This window comes from Balearica regulorum, chromosome 1, assembly GCF_011004875.1.
Source record: "Balearica regulorum gibbericeps isolate bBalReg1 chromosome 1, bBalReg1.pri, whole genome shotgun sequence".
NCBI classification, from domain to species: Eukaryota; Metazoa; Chordata; class Aves; order Gruiformes; family Gruidae; genus Balearica; species Balearica regulorum.
This window is the reverse complement of record NC_046184.1, coordinates 64,358,471-64,374,848: the sequence shown is the minus strand read 5'-3', so window position 1 is coordinate 64,374,848 and position 16,378 is coordinate 64,358,471. Positions and strand designations below refer to the sequence as shown.

The following is a 16,378-nucleotide window of genomic DNA, read 5'->3' as shown; positions in this document are numbered from 1 at the left end:
AATAGCTTAGGTAATTAGTTTCTCCACAGTATAATCAAGGGAAGGACAGCATTCGGTTTGGTTCTAGCACCATGCAGAAAAACAACCCTACTTCCCCTTTCAAAGCATTTTTTTTCCTTCAGCAAGGCTCCAGCAGAGGATGCTGTTGCAGCAGCATGCAGCCCGGATGCAGTCTTTAACAAAGATGCTGGAAGTCAATTCACTAATGTCCTTATTTTGATGACAGCAAAGGATCAACAGATGAACTTAGACTAGATCACAGTGTAACACAGGGACTAAGTACAAACAACAATCGCATCAGAAAAATAAGGGTCAATTTCTTTTTCTTCCAGTAAGCAAGGCAGAATCATGTGAACTTCTAAGTTATAACAAGAAGGGCAACAGATAACCTTGCCTAAGTCAGTAAGATTTCCTTTCAGCAATTAAAGTGAAGCTAAAACAAAAGCTCAGAAAAGCAACAAAACTAATTACAGTACTGAGGCTCAAGGGGATGTAGGTTGCATAAGAAGTGGTGAACGATGTTTACATTAGAGAAGAGCAACGAGACACAATGAATAATAAAAGTTATTTGGATGCCCTTATTTGTGTTATACTACTACAGGAATAAAAGTAATACTTACAAAAAAAAAAAGACTCATTTGGCTTGTTAAAGAGTCTTTCCGCATGTACTTTGTACAGCTTTGGGTCAATGATGACATTTTCCAATTTGCTTCTGTGTAATATACCTAAACTTGATCAAAGGAATATTTTTCTACTATATTATTAACTGGAACTCTGTGCTGTTGAATCTGGCAAGATGAAAAAAAATAACATAAATATCTTTCTTACCCAGATGCATACAGGGAATTTTATACTTCCTCTGAAGCTTTGTATCACCAATCTCCAATTTATTTTGTGACAGAGGAGATAACCAACCACCTGTTTTAATGTGGCAATTCCAACATTTCATAGACTTCCTTAGCATTACTCCCCCAAAATAATTTTTTCCCAGGCTTTGCGATATCTATACGTAGGTAAAGTAGACCTAAACTCTTAAAACACAAGGACAAGTGTGCTTTCATTTTACTTTAATATACAATTGTATTAAAGCAGTAGCATCTGGCACACAGCACTCAGCCTGCAGTGCTGTAAATGGAACACTGATGACTTCTTTGGGGGAAAAAAAAGATGCCATCAAGTTAACATGCATTTCTCAGAATTTTCATTTTTAACCCCTTTGAGACTAGCCAAAGCAGCCACTTCCAATGGAAGTACCTTGCGCATAAAAATAGCCAAGTGGCTTATTAGTCTGGGGGGGTTAATCAAGTTAGGGAGGTCTCATGTGCCTTGAAGAGGCATTGGCCCTGGCCCCTTTGACATGAATTCTCACTGTACTGCTGCATGGAGCATCTGCTCTCTCATTCTGGGATCACAGAAGAACCGGAGCTTCCGGGGTAATAGCTTCACCTCCACAGGCATAGCTTCATACTCCTCATTATCAATGCCAAAGGATCCCTCAGTGCCCTGTGTACAGATAACAGTGCTGGTCAGGGTTAAACATAAAACAGATTATTTCAGCAATGCTGTAATACTGATACCTGATTTTACTAATAGACTGTTGAATACTTAGCTGAGTCTTAACCAAGATGACCCTCTTCCTATGCCTTCCAGCCCATTTGGTCTCAACAACACAGTGAGAGCTATCCTTTCACTGCACGTAATATATTAAGAGTCTGTTGCATAAGATGTTACCTCAGTTGCTAATTGGTGATAATTAAATGCTACGGAGCTTTAATGACCCACATTTGTTTATACTGAAGGATTCTTTGCTATTGGAACTACAATTATATGCACTTAGATCTTGGTCTGCCAGTGGTGACACAAGCTAATCTGCAGAAGTGCCTGTTAAATAACTCCTATTAAATCCAAGTTACAAACACCTTTTGGTATTGTTTTACTATATTGATCTGAAACATGAGATGCAAAGTAATACACAGATCAGGAATTACTCAGCAGTAGAATTTTCTTTAATGCTGATAGTCACCAATGACTAAAACCATTCCTCAATATATCAGGTTGACTTTACTTAAACAAATCTGGTGACTGCTTTGCATGCACTTGATTCAAGGTAGGGCTATGTTAGATACACCAGAACAGCAGATTAGAGAAAGCAGCACAGGTTCTGGAAGTCAGAGGTACAGCAGTCCATCTGGATCAACATATCCCGCTTCTCTGCAAAGTTGGTGACACTCATCTGCCTTCAGTGCCTTCATCAGAACTAGGTCATGGAGTCGAACAGCACTGCTTTGTGCCATGCACGCGTACTCTGAAAATCTGGCAGCAGCTGCAGTACGAATAGCTCATTTTATACTACAACCCTTACTTACAGCTCAGCTGTACTTAGCCCGGCACTCCAGGGTATTCTTTCAGAATCCCAAAGTTGCCATGATATGACTTCAATGCAAGTATTGGGATGCTGGCTAATCATTACATCGTAATTCATGATTTTCATGTAACAGCAACAGATTTCCTTCACCTTTTGGCACGTTCTCTTCTCCCTTAATATGGAATTATTTTGCCAAATGATAGATCACTTGAAGACAGAAATTATCTATGAGATTGATTTCATGTCTTTGTGAAAACAAGAAACTGTCCTCCCCAAGGCCACAATAACAACCTCTTCTTTCTAAAAGGGAACAAAAGACTAATCCAAATTACATAGGTGGACTGAGTTTTGGCTTCTTCTTCAGCCTCATTTATTAAAAGTTCTGAGACACTTCCCTATAGTGATCTGAGCCCCACTGCCTTGTTTCACCCTCACTGGTTTCCATAAAGCTGCTAATATTTATCGTCTTCTCTACAGCACAATCCCTTCCAGGGTAAAATGTACACACATCTTCAGTACTAAGGAGAAGTTGCGCATATGCGATATACCTGAGTAAGAGACCCTTTACAACTACCACTGCTGTCTACATAAAAGGTCTGCCACTATTTATTGGCAGAATGAAGCTCCCCCTCTGGTTTACAGACCACTTGGGAAATTCCAGTATGTGTCTCCTGGCCAGGGACTCAGTTGCTGCACTGAGGAACTGAGCATCTCGCTGGCAACCTCCCAGACTAGAAGCAGGGATTTCTTAATGTGCAGCATCAACTAGTACAAGGAAATAAAGTGACAGAGTTTTCCAGCTCGCACATCTTCTCACCTCTGGAAGTTGCAAGATGCATCTGCTGGCTTGGATGCACTGGCTCCCTTCAGGGCACATATGTGGATCACACATCTTTTGACTTCTGTTCAAAACAAGAGACAGGTAAGGTAAGGAGATGTTTCTCTTTGGAAACAGCCATATCTTTAGGGATGACATGTCCTTGTGGGTTGGTAAATCACTATGCATTTAGTAAACTTGGAGGTTATGTGTACATATATAAATATTTGTGGGCTTAACTGTGAGAAAGCAGACATTCCCTCTTCTGCTGCAGTCAATACATATCAGCATACACTGACACCCTCCAACCAGCTCCTGCTCTGAGGCTCACTGAATATATTTGAACATACAGCTTTGTATATTTGAACACAGAGCAGTTTCACGCTCCTCACTTACATGCTGAACTGTACAATTCCTGCAGACTACCATCTCCTCATGTTCCATGCGCTCACATAACTTACCAGCAACCTAAACAACCCTAAGCCAAAAACCTGATAGACTTATATTGAACCACTACATTTTTCAAGACTTGGGTTGCTGTCCTGTCACTGGATCAACTGTCAAAGAATAGCGTGTTGTGATTCCTTTTCCTGACATTCGCTGCTGCAGAGTAAGCACAAGCTCCTGGGTACGCTGACCTACCTCCAGGCTCCTGACTGAAAACACACATAACCTTTTGGCTAACCTTTGACAAAGGGTACACCGCACCCCAGACAGTAACCCCTCTGTTTGGGCCCTTCTCCAGACAGACAGCAACGCACAAATAGCAAAAGGGACAGTAGAGAGTTACAGCGTTAATGTATCACAGCTCGCAAGCATAGCAGAACTGTCACACTCTGACAGGCAATGCCAGCTGTCCCGAACTTTTCTGTCTATTCTGTAGACTGATAAGAAAGAAAAGTGTATTTAAATATTGTCCAGGAAAAGAAATCACAAAAACATGTCAGAAACTCCCAATACACCAAGCCTTCTATGCCCTGAGGAATGCAAGTGCCCTTAAAATTAGAAAATCCCAGAGAAAGAACATGAGAAGAGAGGGTTGAAACAGAAGATGATAATCCAAAACAGGAAGAAAAACTAAGATACCAAAGGAAAGGGCAAGGAAGGACGGAAGCAATATTAACTGTGGAAAGTTTGGTTTTAATCAAATATGTATATACTAAAAGATTAATGAGTGAATGTGAGGGAAATAAACATCCTCCCGGCAATATAAATTATAAATCATTTATAGCATGCAATGATTGTCAGTTTATACAGTGCTGTACAAACCAGCAAGATTCCCTGCTTAAAGTTTAACCTGCTCGAACGTTAACATGCAAGGTCCTAGATACTGCACTCTGGTGAGCAAGTAGATTTTTTTTAGTCCATGAAGGTAAATGAGGCTCTACATAGATGCAATTATGGGTCAAGGTAAGCTCAAGAGAGACAAGAAATGGAACTAAAGACCAAAGGAGAACGCTGGTAGAAGCAGACAGAACTCCACTTGTAGTGATTGCCTCTCTAGTGACCCAGTATAAAAGGACCAGAAGTAATTTCCATTTGATTCTGCTCCTTACTCAAGACAAGACAGCAAACTGAAACAGAAGCAAGACCAAAGCCTAACACCAACAGTTTCAATTGATTGTTTTATCCCACTCCATAGGCTGAATCACAGAAATACAGGCAGAAAGATAACCACACCACCTACTGCAGGTAATGCACACAATTTCAACCTAGTTTTCGTCTCCAGAGGAGGCCAATGTTAAATGATTCAGAGTAAGACTCTCTGGCCAAAAAACCAAACCAACCAGTGTTCTGCACCATAGCTGGTAACTGTATTCATGCCCTGGAGTGACAGCTCTCCATACTTTCATATCCAGAATCTAAGCCGGCTACCAGGATGTGGATTACCAGGTGCTACACCTTCCATCCCCGCTCTCCTTGCCTCCAGCACTTCTTAGTAAGCACTACAGTGTAACCACCTGTTCTTCCCCCACCTCACCTTAAAAACATCAGCTCTATCCCTGCTGCAGATGCTCTTGTTCACACGAATCTGATCTACAGCCAGAGGGCATTTTTATACACCTGCGATGACCTACTCCTTTCTTCAAAATCCAACAGCAGTTGGCCTCCAGCACTCTGATGCATCCCCACACACACTGCCTGAGCCTGCATGGTGGTTTCCCGCTGGATGTTTGGTTTCCTCTGTGTGATCCACCAGTTCTGATCAGTTCGTGTCAGTGCCCTCTTCAATAAAAAAACCCCTTGATATCTGCACTGATAAGGTATTTTCCCTAAAAACCTTTTCAACCCCCCAAATTCTGGTGGAATTTAAAACTATGCATTAAAAAAGAAAAAAAAAGAGCTTCTTCACACATTTCCAAAGACAAACCCTGTTGAAGCTAGGCAGTGGGGAGCCTCTAATAATAGGCTTGATTCCAACCTAGCTGCCAAAGAGTATTGCATGGTGGAGAGCTTCTCTGAACACCCTGATTTTGCCTTGCAAAAACAGGGCACGTTTCTTCTGTTCTGACTCCTCTCTATAGGACCAACTAGTCCCTCCCGCTGCTCCCCCACCCCATACACCCCTCTTTTTCTTTCTTTGCTACCTATAGACTTTTGGGCACTATTTAATCAAAAGAGCTTGTTTCTTTGAACTTTGCTTGAACAGCAGCTCAAAGCTTTTGGTACTGCCTCTAATTAGCTCTTGCCAGCAGGGCATGTTAAGTCTCATCAGAGGCTTTTTCTGCATGACAGTGCAACTGCAGTCAGAAAATATGACAGACTACTGCGTGAAGCATGTCCAGCCCACATGGGAGACATTCTTTACAGTGGGTGTACACTTGAATACCCCTCCCTTAAATCACACAAATTCATCCGCATTTCTTCTGCTAGAAAAAAGTGTCCAAGAACCCAGCACAGCATCTCCTTTGTCTCCCTCCTTTAAGAGGCCAGGTTCCTCTTGCTGCTAATGGGAAAATCTCCTCCTCCTTTCCTTCTGTAGCCTTCAAAGCAAAGATTTCAGTCCCAAGCAACCTATGGTCCACGTGGCTCATGCAATTTAAAAGCAGTTGCAGGTGGTAACCTGACCTACCCTGTATGCATAGGTCAGAAGATCCTATACTCACTGAGGCTCATGGGATACTCAAATAAGGAGCCTTGCTGCTATCAGTATTATACACAATACATACATGCAGGAATTATTAGGGTGATGACAAGCAGGTAAAACCGTGTTGAAATCTTTCTATTGATTTCACTAGAGGGAGCTCTAAGACTAGAAAACAGCAAAGAAAACGGTAACTGGCAGAAGAGCACTCTCAGATTTAGTAGGAAAATCTGTGGCTGGTAAAAACTGCTCTGAAGATGTAATGTATTTGCTAGTGGGACTGTATGGAGGAGCTCGAAAAAGCAGCTTAGAGTTGTGTCTGGTGAGAGCAGGAGGAACAAGCGCACTACAAGACAACATTCCAAGCACAAAGGAAGCAATACACGTTCACTTTTTCTCTACATGCTGCTGCTTCATACCTGCAGCCTTCTTACTGTGCATACAGACAGCACCAATACATTTGCTTAAAGCCCCTGTTTAAATCCACATCTTCCAAAAGTTCTTCCAGCTCAGACCTGATTTCTCACAAGATTTATTGAGTCAAGGGAGCTCTTCTTCTTAGAAGCAGGCCTGTCTAATCAGAGTTCAAAAATTCCAGGCACCACTAGTACAAACATATCAACTCTGTGACCTGCCTCTCAATCCACTGAGCAGCTAGGGCTAAAAGATTCTGGAGATAAATCTGTATGGCTGTCTATAAAAACTTGGTTATCACAGTATTATCCAAGTAGCACCGATCAACAGCAATGGGGAAAAAGATGAAAGGTACAGCAAACTCACAAGCTAGGAAGAACTCCAGGTAGACTGCTCTGCCTTGTTTCCAGAAGATAAAATCAGAAAGAATTTAAAGAACAAAATCAGTAATCCCCATGAAGCATTACTGACTGGTGTCCTTTGCAGTCCTCTGCTGCTGAATTTTGCAGCACAAGATCAGAGAAAAACAGCACTCTTCTCAGAATTAGTGTTCTGTCTCATACAGAGATTCTGTCACCTTTCCGCAGCCTTCCCATACTCACCCTCTGTTCACAAACTGTCCTTTGCTGACAGTATCTGCTTCAATGCAAATATCCATGAAGTCTTCGGTGCGCTATGCAAAAAGAGATTCAGAAATCAAGCAGTTAACATTTCAAAATGCCACACCCATGATACTGCAATATGTTCACAAAATGTCCAGTCCTTTGTCCCACAAAAGGAGGCATTTCTGCATTTCATGCTTTTTTCCACTCTCGACTTGAGATTCAGATTATAAATTATAAATAGTAATTTCTCATTGATGACTATTCAACAATAAATACCACAAGAAGTGAAATAACGATTCACACATTTGGCGGCTTGTTACATTTCACACACTTTTTAAAGACAGTAATAGCAGATCACTTGGAGTTACTTCTGTTCACAAAGATTTCTAATCAATGGGTCTTTCATGAATTTAAACAATAGTAGAATGATGCAACATTTGGCCACCAAACGCTACAGTAAGAGAATTTTAAACAATACAAATTGGAAGTCAAAGTGTTCTTGAGATTATTCCTTTAAACTCCTTACTTAGCTTCTTTTCTATTTACAGCCTGTCCTTAAACCAAGTATACAGTAAAGCTTTTGCCGGGAAAGCAACTTTGATTAAGATGCAATTCATTTTTTATTTATTTTATTTATTTATTTAAACATTTCTGTCCTGGCAAAAGTCCTAGTGCAGATGCAATCAAAATGACAAAAGTAAAAATAAATGCATCTATTAGTATAACTTGTTTTATTTCTTTGCTATATCTGCAGATGTAGGCTTGGCACTGTCTAAGCTGCACCTGTATGGCTTTATCAGCTTCTCTTCAACAGGGCAGCCTAGGCACGAATCTGAGGTGAGACAGAAAAGACAGGAGTGGCTGACAAAGCTCAGCAGATATGCCCTAGTATCGATTCGAGAGAGCTGTTGTTCAGCTTTGATGGCTACAGGGACAATGGTTTCAAGAGCAGGAGTTAAAAGCAGTTATAAGGGGTGCATATCTGTAGAAAAAAAGATGCATTATCAAGATACTTCCAGCCCTAGAAACAGGAAAGTACAACTGCCCTAACACAAAACTTGTCCCTTTCTCTAGGCTATGCAAGAGACCTGAGAACCCTACATCACTTCTTTGTTCAATACCAGCATTAAAGTGCATCCTGAAGGCATAAAGGAGAAGAAAAAAAAAAAAAAGAAAGAGAAAAAAAAAAAGGACATAAGGGCTAGTCTGTGGCAATGAGATACTTTTTTAGTTCTTGGTAGGTCTGTTTTTACTTCACATCAGTGACTCCATTTCAGTGACCAAAACTGTTCTGTTAAAGTACCATCTAGAAAACACTAAAATAACAAATACCCAAATACTAGTCTCAGTCTAGCTTCTACCATTACTAGGAAGGACACTGGTGGTCCAAATCATAAGCTACTGATGAAGAAGAAACTAGAAGTTTTGTGGTATATTCCATGGAGAAAACAGGAAGAAATTTTAAGACTAGATTTGCCTGTTGTTTGGGGTTTTTTTGTCTGATCCCACAAAGGTAACATATCAATATAATGCGAATTCTCAAGTTCTTAAAGACCCTGAATTCTGAGCAAGAAACATGTTGCAGTAAGTACACCTGTCAATCTGGGTGTAGTGGCAGTGGTTTCCTGCAGCCATGAGGATGACATGAAGAGCAGCTTACCAGTATGGGATCACTGTGTTAGCATTTTCCAGTAAAATTAAAGACTGACATCTATCCAAATGGCTTTCACAGCAATAAAATTGCACCAAAACACAGACATAAGCCAAAGACAGGTTTTAAAACAGTGAATGAACAGCACGAGCATGCTGAGAAGGTGATGACAGGAACAGTTCCCTTGCTCCCTTGGTTCTGCTCTTCCACAATCACCTGCATTTCCTGTCCTTCAACTCAGCATAGCCCCTGTCCGTTTTCTAATCCCAGTTCTTTTTAACTGTTTACTCTGTAAGCCAAAAAAGAGAGAAAAAGCCACAAGTCCAGGCAGATATTCAGGCTCAGCTTCCTTCCAGCACCAGCTGATAAAACAGCATCACTCTCCCATAGGTCAAGAAGGAAAGGAGTGCTTATTTTGATGATTTGTTTTCTCCTGGGCAATCTTAAAGCTTCTGTTTGGCTAGTAAAACCTTCTTGTACAAATTCTTCCTGATCCCACTGCACCCCAGTTTTACATGGGTCTCCAGTGCTTTCACACTGGCTCTGAAACTTGCCCATTCCTGGATTCAGTCATAGGCCACTCCTTGCATGGGATAGTAAGTTTTATTTATATAGACACAAGAATGGGGGTCTAGCAAGAAAGGAAAACTGTCAGCAGGCAGCATTTGGAATACAGCTATACTATGGTCTTACTGTCAGATCAAGCTGCCTGTTCCGAGTTGCAATGGAAAGTTCAATGGTGGAGAGCTTCACTTCTTCCCAGTCCTCCGGGGTTACCTCCTGGGGGACTTCTGTGAATCAAGAAGAGAAGATATCATTAAGTGGAATTTAATTACACAGATCATCATTTTGCTGCTATGAAGCATGAAACATCAATGCCAGCCACAAAAATTACTCTGACCCATTGTGACCACTAGCTTTGCTTCTTTCAAACATCAAAATCTTAAAAAAGAAAAAGGGAGCTTGGGAGTACTGAAGGAAAGAAAAAAAATACCACCAGCATTCACACAGTAGTAGGAAAGACTGTCGAGCACATTACATGGCAGCCCTGTGAGTCCTGCTTCTGTCTAAATCACTTCTGCTAGCCAAGAAGGAACGAGAAGGACGTTGCATCACACTAGATTGCGCAAAATACATGCTCCCCTTCCTTCTGCAGTCTGCCACGTGCGCTGCCTAGCTAACAGCCCAACCCAAGAGAGGCTCGCAGAGCACACAGAAGAAAATTTATGGTACAGAAAGAAATTTAATGTACTAAGAGAAACTTAAGGCTTGTGCATAGCCAAAGTTTTATTGTTCTATTTTAAGTAAAATTTGTTGCTATGAGTCAGCAATTCCCCCTACCCTGGAAAAACAAGGGCTGCTTCTCGCTCACGAGCTCTCACTAAGAAGCCAATTCTGCAGGAGGAAGATTTCAAGAAGCTCGCCCCTAAGTTCCAAATATCACCTATGGAGGCTTCCATAGCAATGGCAAACAACTTGTGAGCCCAGGGAAGGCCCTGGGTTCTTTACAAATGCACTTTTGTTTATAAGACCACAAGCACTGGCAGGACTACTCTGTTCCATTTCTGGTAGATACCGCTGACTGATATCTTGACAAAGTCACAGTTTTAATAAATAAATACTAATATAAAAATGAGAGAGCAGAAAAGTAAAGCAGAACACACATACACACCCACCTCTGACACATTAAAAGAGTAAAGCCTGCCTGTGAGTTTATGCCAAAATACACACACCTCACCTTTTGGAGGGGATGACCAGTACAACCAAAGTCGTCTGTAAAGCCTGACATACAAAGGAGGTCTGGACGGTTTCTCCTCTGGCTCTTCTGGAGGTCTCTCAGTTGGACCCAGATACATGAGAGCAGCTTGATGCTTCTGAGGCCATTCCTTGGATTTGCATGGACAGGAAAGACAGATGATAAAGGGTCTTTTGTTTAGCACCTACCTGTTTATTCTGTTTAGTCCTTCAGCCTATTTGCTCTGTGCTCCCAGTTACTTCTGCAGAGCTACCCAGACCCCACCACTGCCTCACCCTACTTTATGGCTCTCCAGCCTCCACATTCGTATGTGAGATGACATTTGTGCAGCTTGAAAAAGATTACCCACACTTCTGAAGTCTACTAATCTACTCCTTCCCCACATAGAAGTATTTTCTCCCTCTATAAACAGACGGTAAAGGGATGTTTTCTTTGCTGCTGATATGTGGCAGGCTGACACAGCTGCTTCTGGACGGAGGGAACAACCAAAACTGGCAAGATCAACATTAATGTTTGAAAGCACAATTGGTTTCTGCATGGTACAAAGGCAACCTCAAAGAGCAACTGCACAGCAGCACCTAGTGCAAACAGGCAAAGACTATGGTGCTGTGTGCAGCCAAGGGGCACTGAGACCTGGCAGGCCTTTGTTCTCCAACAACTCGAACAACCAAGATCTGACCTTATAGTCAGGTGCTTATAGACAGCAATACAACAGGTCTTAAGGCAAGTCAGGTGAGCTTTATAAAGCATACGAAAGGGGGGGGAAATAACACATTATTCTGGGTGGTAATTTGGATTCCAGTGCCAGAAATTGATGGGCTATAGAAGAACCTGAGCTCCTGAAATACTTCCAGATGCTGACAAAGTTTATTTCCTCTCATTTTGTTTAAAAATAATTTCTGAAATGCTCAAAACACAGTGCTTATGGAGGGAATAATATGCTTGTTTTTTAAGTGTATATACTAAAACAACCCAGCCAAGAGCCCACATGTACTCAATACAATTACTTTTCTATGCACAAAACTTCAGAAGTAGTTTTGGATCATATAACACAGGTTGTTAAGCTAATTCACCTCACACCTCTGAGAGCAAGGAAAGATGCCACTATCATACTTACATAATAAACAGGACAAACAGAGGTTGTATCAGTAGGGCAATACACAATAAGTATTAATGATTAAAAGGAAAAGCAGCAATGCTGTGGTAATTTAAGCCTGTATACTAGAAAAGATGGTAACACTCGTAACAATGCCCCTACCAATACCAGAGGTGAGCTCTTTCTCCTTACACTGTTTTCAGCTACAAGTCATTCTGTTTCAAAGGACAGCTAACGCAAAACCAGAAAAGATGAAGTGCACAGCAGCAAAGACAAGCTAGGAAGAGATTAAGCTCAATAGGCTGGAGCCATTTCTTATAGAACTTAACAAAATGATAACATAAGAGGCACATAAAGCAATGAATACCACAATTAGAGGAGATCAGGTAGAAACTTTTCTGTCTTAACAGCAGGAAAAGCAGGCACTTCTCTCTAACGCTCAGCAGATTAAACAGATCTTTTTAATGTACAATGAATAGCTCACCAGTGAAATCCACTATTGCTGCCACTAACGGAGGCTAAGGACTCAACAAAAGTGAGAAAGGGGCTGGAAAGAAGTGAAGAATAGGTTCCTACCTAGAATGCCAGCACACAGAATCATCACCTCACATTTCCTGGGCATGGGGGGGAGGGAAGAAAAAGTCTTTCACAGACACATTACAATTTAACTCTGCTTTACAGGAGCTTCCTATAAAGGAAGTGTTGGCACTATCACAGACAGCATGGCTGGACTGCACAATCTGATCTACTGTACCAGCTCCTGGGTATTTCCACAGCCTTTCATGAGGCTCCTTATATGTTCAGAGAACAGGAAAAGCATGTGAATGAAAATGCCTCACCTTTCATGCAGGTCAATTTTTAATCTTTCCAGGACCAATTTTAAGCAACACAGAAGTTTAAGGTGAGATATAAGCTATTAATCTTCACGTTCATTTTACTACACATGGAAGCCTGATCATCAACATGCACGAGAAGTCTAATTATAGACACTGCTGCCAGATGAATAAATCAGAATGAAATGTTACCACAGAAAGACTGTTGAGAAAAGGTGACAGAGCACTTTAATGATTATCTCCAGCACCACTACTGCTCCCCACTTTCAATGTTGGTTACTGGCTCCCCCTGGTGATCTTGCAGCAACAGATCCTCAGTAAAGATTTTTTTTTTTTAAAGTATTCCTCCTCCCCTTCATCCCTCCAGAAATTAAGTCTATTGGTAGGTTTTTAACAAGTCGAGTTTCACTGCCATTTTATATCGTTACCAAAACTCTTCACAAAAGCTTGCAGATAAATTATACAAAGCATAGTCAGCCTTTTCACGTCCCAACTACAAAAACACTTTCCTCGCAATTACACTTTACCTTAAACGTACTGAAAAAGTGAGCTGCTTTGGTTTTCAGAGGCCCAAGGTACCAGTACCTGAAAAAAGAACACAGACAGAACTCCTAAGATATCCAGGGGTCGATACTGGCAGAGGGAGAAATCTGACTTGTTTGCCACCAAAGTTAGTGCTCCCCTATAAATCTACAGCTTTGTGATACTGTAAGGTAGTTTCTACATATCACCAGCAGCTTAGCAGTGACATCCCTTTCCTGAGTTACAGATCACCAAAATGCAGTATACAATCTTCACTACAGGCAGTGTGACATCTCACTAGCAGAATTTTACCTAGTTATGTGACACAACTGGGAATGATTTAAAGGTCTGTGGTCTAACAGCTGGTGGGATGCACCTCCACAATATGCAATAAAGAATGAGGCTGGAGGAAACAAACAAACAAAAATCAACAGCTTCAGTGACAAAAGAACAGAGCCAGCAAACATTCATTTGCCCCAAAGGATTCTCAGATCAAAATCAATGTTTTACAAAATAAAAATCCTGCCAGCCATACAGCATTGTATAGAATCTAAAGATGGGACTATATTTAGGCAGGCCTGGCACACATTTTGATCACTGTTTTCCACCAGAGAAGGTCAACAAAGCACATTAAACACCATCAGCTCAAGAGTACTGCAGATCTAAGTATATCATTAACTACTAAGACGTGCAACTGTCAAACCACTCCCATCAAGCCATGAAATTGTCTGCAAAATAATAAAAGCTCAAAAACATAAACCAGCACCGTATCTCCACCAGGACAGTGCTTAGCAGAGAGAGAGTCAGACAAATTGCTGGAACTGTGGCTTATGATTTAACTCCCTTTGTAGCAGGTGCCTTCTTTTCAGTGTAAGATCAGTTGTACTGGAATACACCAAATGTTTATTTAGCCCAATAACCCATCTCTCATGGGGACCAAAAGCAGATGGAGAAGTATAAAAACAGGACAATCATACATGGTTCTTGTCCCAAGCTCACTCTGATCACCCATTCATTTGTGGCTGAACTGCTTTCCAAACTGGGCATATTTTCTATGGATTCAAAAACACGTGTCATTGTTTAGCCCCCCCCTCCCAGCTGGCAGCTGAGCACCACGCGGCCGCTTGCTCACTCCTCCCCCCCCGCCTCCCCCCCAGTGGGATGGGGAGGAAAATTGGAGGAAAAAGGGAAGACTCATGGGTTGGGATAAGGACAGTTTACTGGAACAACAAAGGGAGAGGAAAATAACAACAACAGTACTTACAACAAAATACAAAGTGGGTGATACACAATGCAATCTGGTCACCACCTGGAACCTGATGCCCTGCCTGTCCCCAAGCAGTGATCCCTCCTCTCCAGTCAGCTCCCCCCATATATACTGAGCATGACACCATATGGTATGGAAGACCCCTTTGGCTAGTGTGGGTCAGCTGTCCTGGCCATGTCCCCTTCCACCTTCTTGTGAAAATTAACCCCATCCCAGCCGAAAATCAGGACACCATCCACCCCTTATTCTATACCATCTATGTCATGCCCAGATCCTACACTTCCAATTATTCACCACCACTTTTCCTGTCTTTGATATAGATATAGAAATACGCAGACACTATCGCCTTAGTCTATGGGCCATCCCTCTAAAATGCCCATTGAGTTCATTTAGTCCTTGACTTTGGGCTCCATCTGTTCTAACAGTCTTTCAGGGCAAGAGAGATGGTGTGTGCTGTTGCATTGTTGCATGCTGCATCCGGAGCTCGTGGCTGGTCTATCTGGCACAGCCCATGCTCACAGTCTGCAGGCTGAAGATAGGAGGAGTGGCCTACACAATGCACTGCAATTCAGCAAGGTCTGGACAGGCTAGAGAATTCGGCAGAGAGGAACCAAATTAAATTCAACAAGGACAAGTGTAGGGTCCTGCACCTCAGGAGGAATAACCCCATGCACCTGTACAGGTTAGGGGTTGACCTGCCGGGTAACTGTGCATAGTTCATAATAAACCAGTTCATAATAAACCATCTCTCACACAGCTAATTCCCTCAGGTACTGGCTACGTCTCTCCGTGGTGGGTCACTTGCCTGGATGACATACAACATCTTCACTGAAGGGATAACTTTCCCTTATGCCTGACAGAAGTCACCTCCAGAGGCTGAGAGTTTGTGTCTTTTTCCCAATCACCTTGTCAATGCCCCCTTCCCTAGGCAGGGATTCCAGCTGCTTGGCCTCCCTACCCTCTAATTCCAGGCCACTGGCCTCATTATCCCAGCGTCAGAGCAGCCAGGTAACGACGTGCTCGCCTAGATGGCGGCTGAAATCTTTTTGCATGTCTCGCAGCTCACTCAGGTACAGGGATCAGGTGATTCCCTCTGGTTCTAGCTCTTCCTCTTGTTCTCAAGATGGTCCTGGTTCGTTGTCATCCCTTACTAAGTGAACTGATTTTTTGTGCGTATTTCTTCTTCTGTGTAGGGGCGACTGATATCAGCACAGGTTGGTTTTTTTAGTTGCGGTGCCTGTCACTGGGGTTTGAGTAGCCACAGTGCCTGTCGCTCTGTTTTCCCTCTCCTCCCCCTGATGGCGCCGCCCAATATTGAGCAGCATTTGGTAGATACTGGCCAGGGCCCAGCACAGTGTGGTAAGTTGTGCCTCTCTGGAATAGTCACAGCATTTTCCTTTCAAATATTCTATCATCAGGGTCCTGTAGTTATTCAGGAGTGAAGTTCCAAACCACTGGAGGTGAGAAGGTCTCTATATACCTGCCCATATCCTCCCACATGCCATGCCACCCACAACTATCCAGCCTTGGGGCAGATCTCTGGGTGGTATTCTTAAAACAATTCTTTGTTACCCTAAACGAGAGCTGCAGCACATTCAGGAGACATAGCAACAGGAGCATGCTGGCTTGAACATTCCAAGGATATTCAAAATTTTCAAAAGCTGCTGTAACCAGCCTGAAGGAAAAAGGGGAGGCGAAAGAACGGCAGAAAGTATCCCCCCACTCCGGTCTTCCCCATGGATTGGGTGCAATTATTAACAAATTCTGAGAGATGTCGTCCGAGGTACAGGCATGACAGCAATGCCACATACAAATACCAGCTTAACCTCATGACCAGTGCTGTTATCGTATCCTAAGTCGATGTTACACAGTACAGCAAAATGAGAATTCTCACCTCTCTCCTAGAGGTGATAAACAGCACCGCAGGGAACACAAGTAAGGATTTACATAACACAACCATGTGAACA

At 42.3% G+C, this 16,378-nt stretch overlaps 1 protein-coding gene across 2 annotated transcripts in view; it reads right to left on the bottom strand.

The window, feature by feature from the left end:
• AGK (acylglycerol kinase) overlaps window positions 1-16,378 on the bottom strand; it is a 45,574-nt gene that overhangs the window by 4,188 nt on the left and 25,008 nt on the right. The window contains exons 10-15 of one of the 2 annotated variants that reach the window (XM_075755637.1): window positions 13,150-13,207; window positions 10,676-10,823; window positions 9,631-9,728; window positions 7,284-7,354; window positions 3,183-3,267; window positions 617-1,503 (exon numbers count right to left, since the gene is read on the bottom strand). In XM_075755637.1, coding sequence (XP_075611752.1) covers window positions 1,366-1,503; window positions 3,183-3,267; window positions 7,284-7,354; window positions 9,631-9,728; window positions 10,676-10,823; window positions 13,150-13,207 — 598 coding nt within the window. In that variant the 3' untranslated portion in view covers window positions 617-1,365. Of the gene's footprint in view, window positions 1-616; window positions 1,504-3,182; window positions 3,268-7,283; window positions 7,355-9,630; window positions 9,729-10,675; window positions 10,824-13,149; window positions 13,208-16,378 lie in introns of those variants that run through there. The other variant, XM_075755644.1, reaches the window with a different exon arrangement.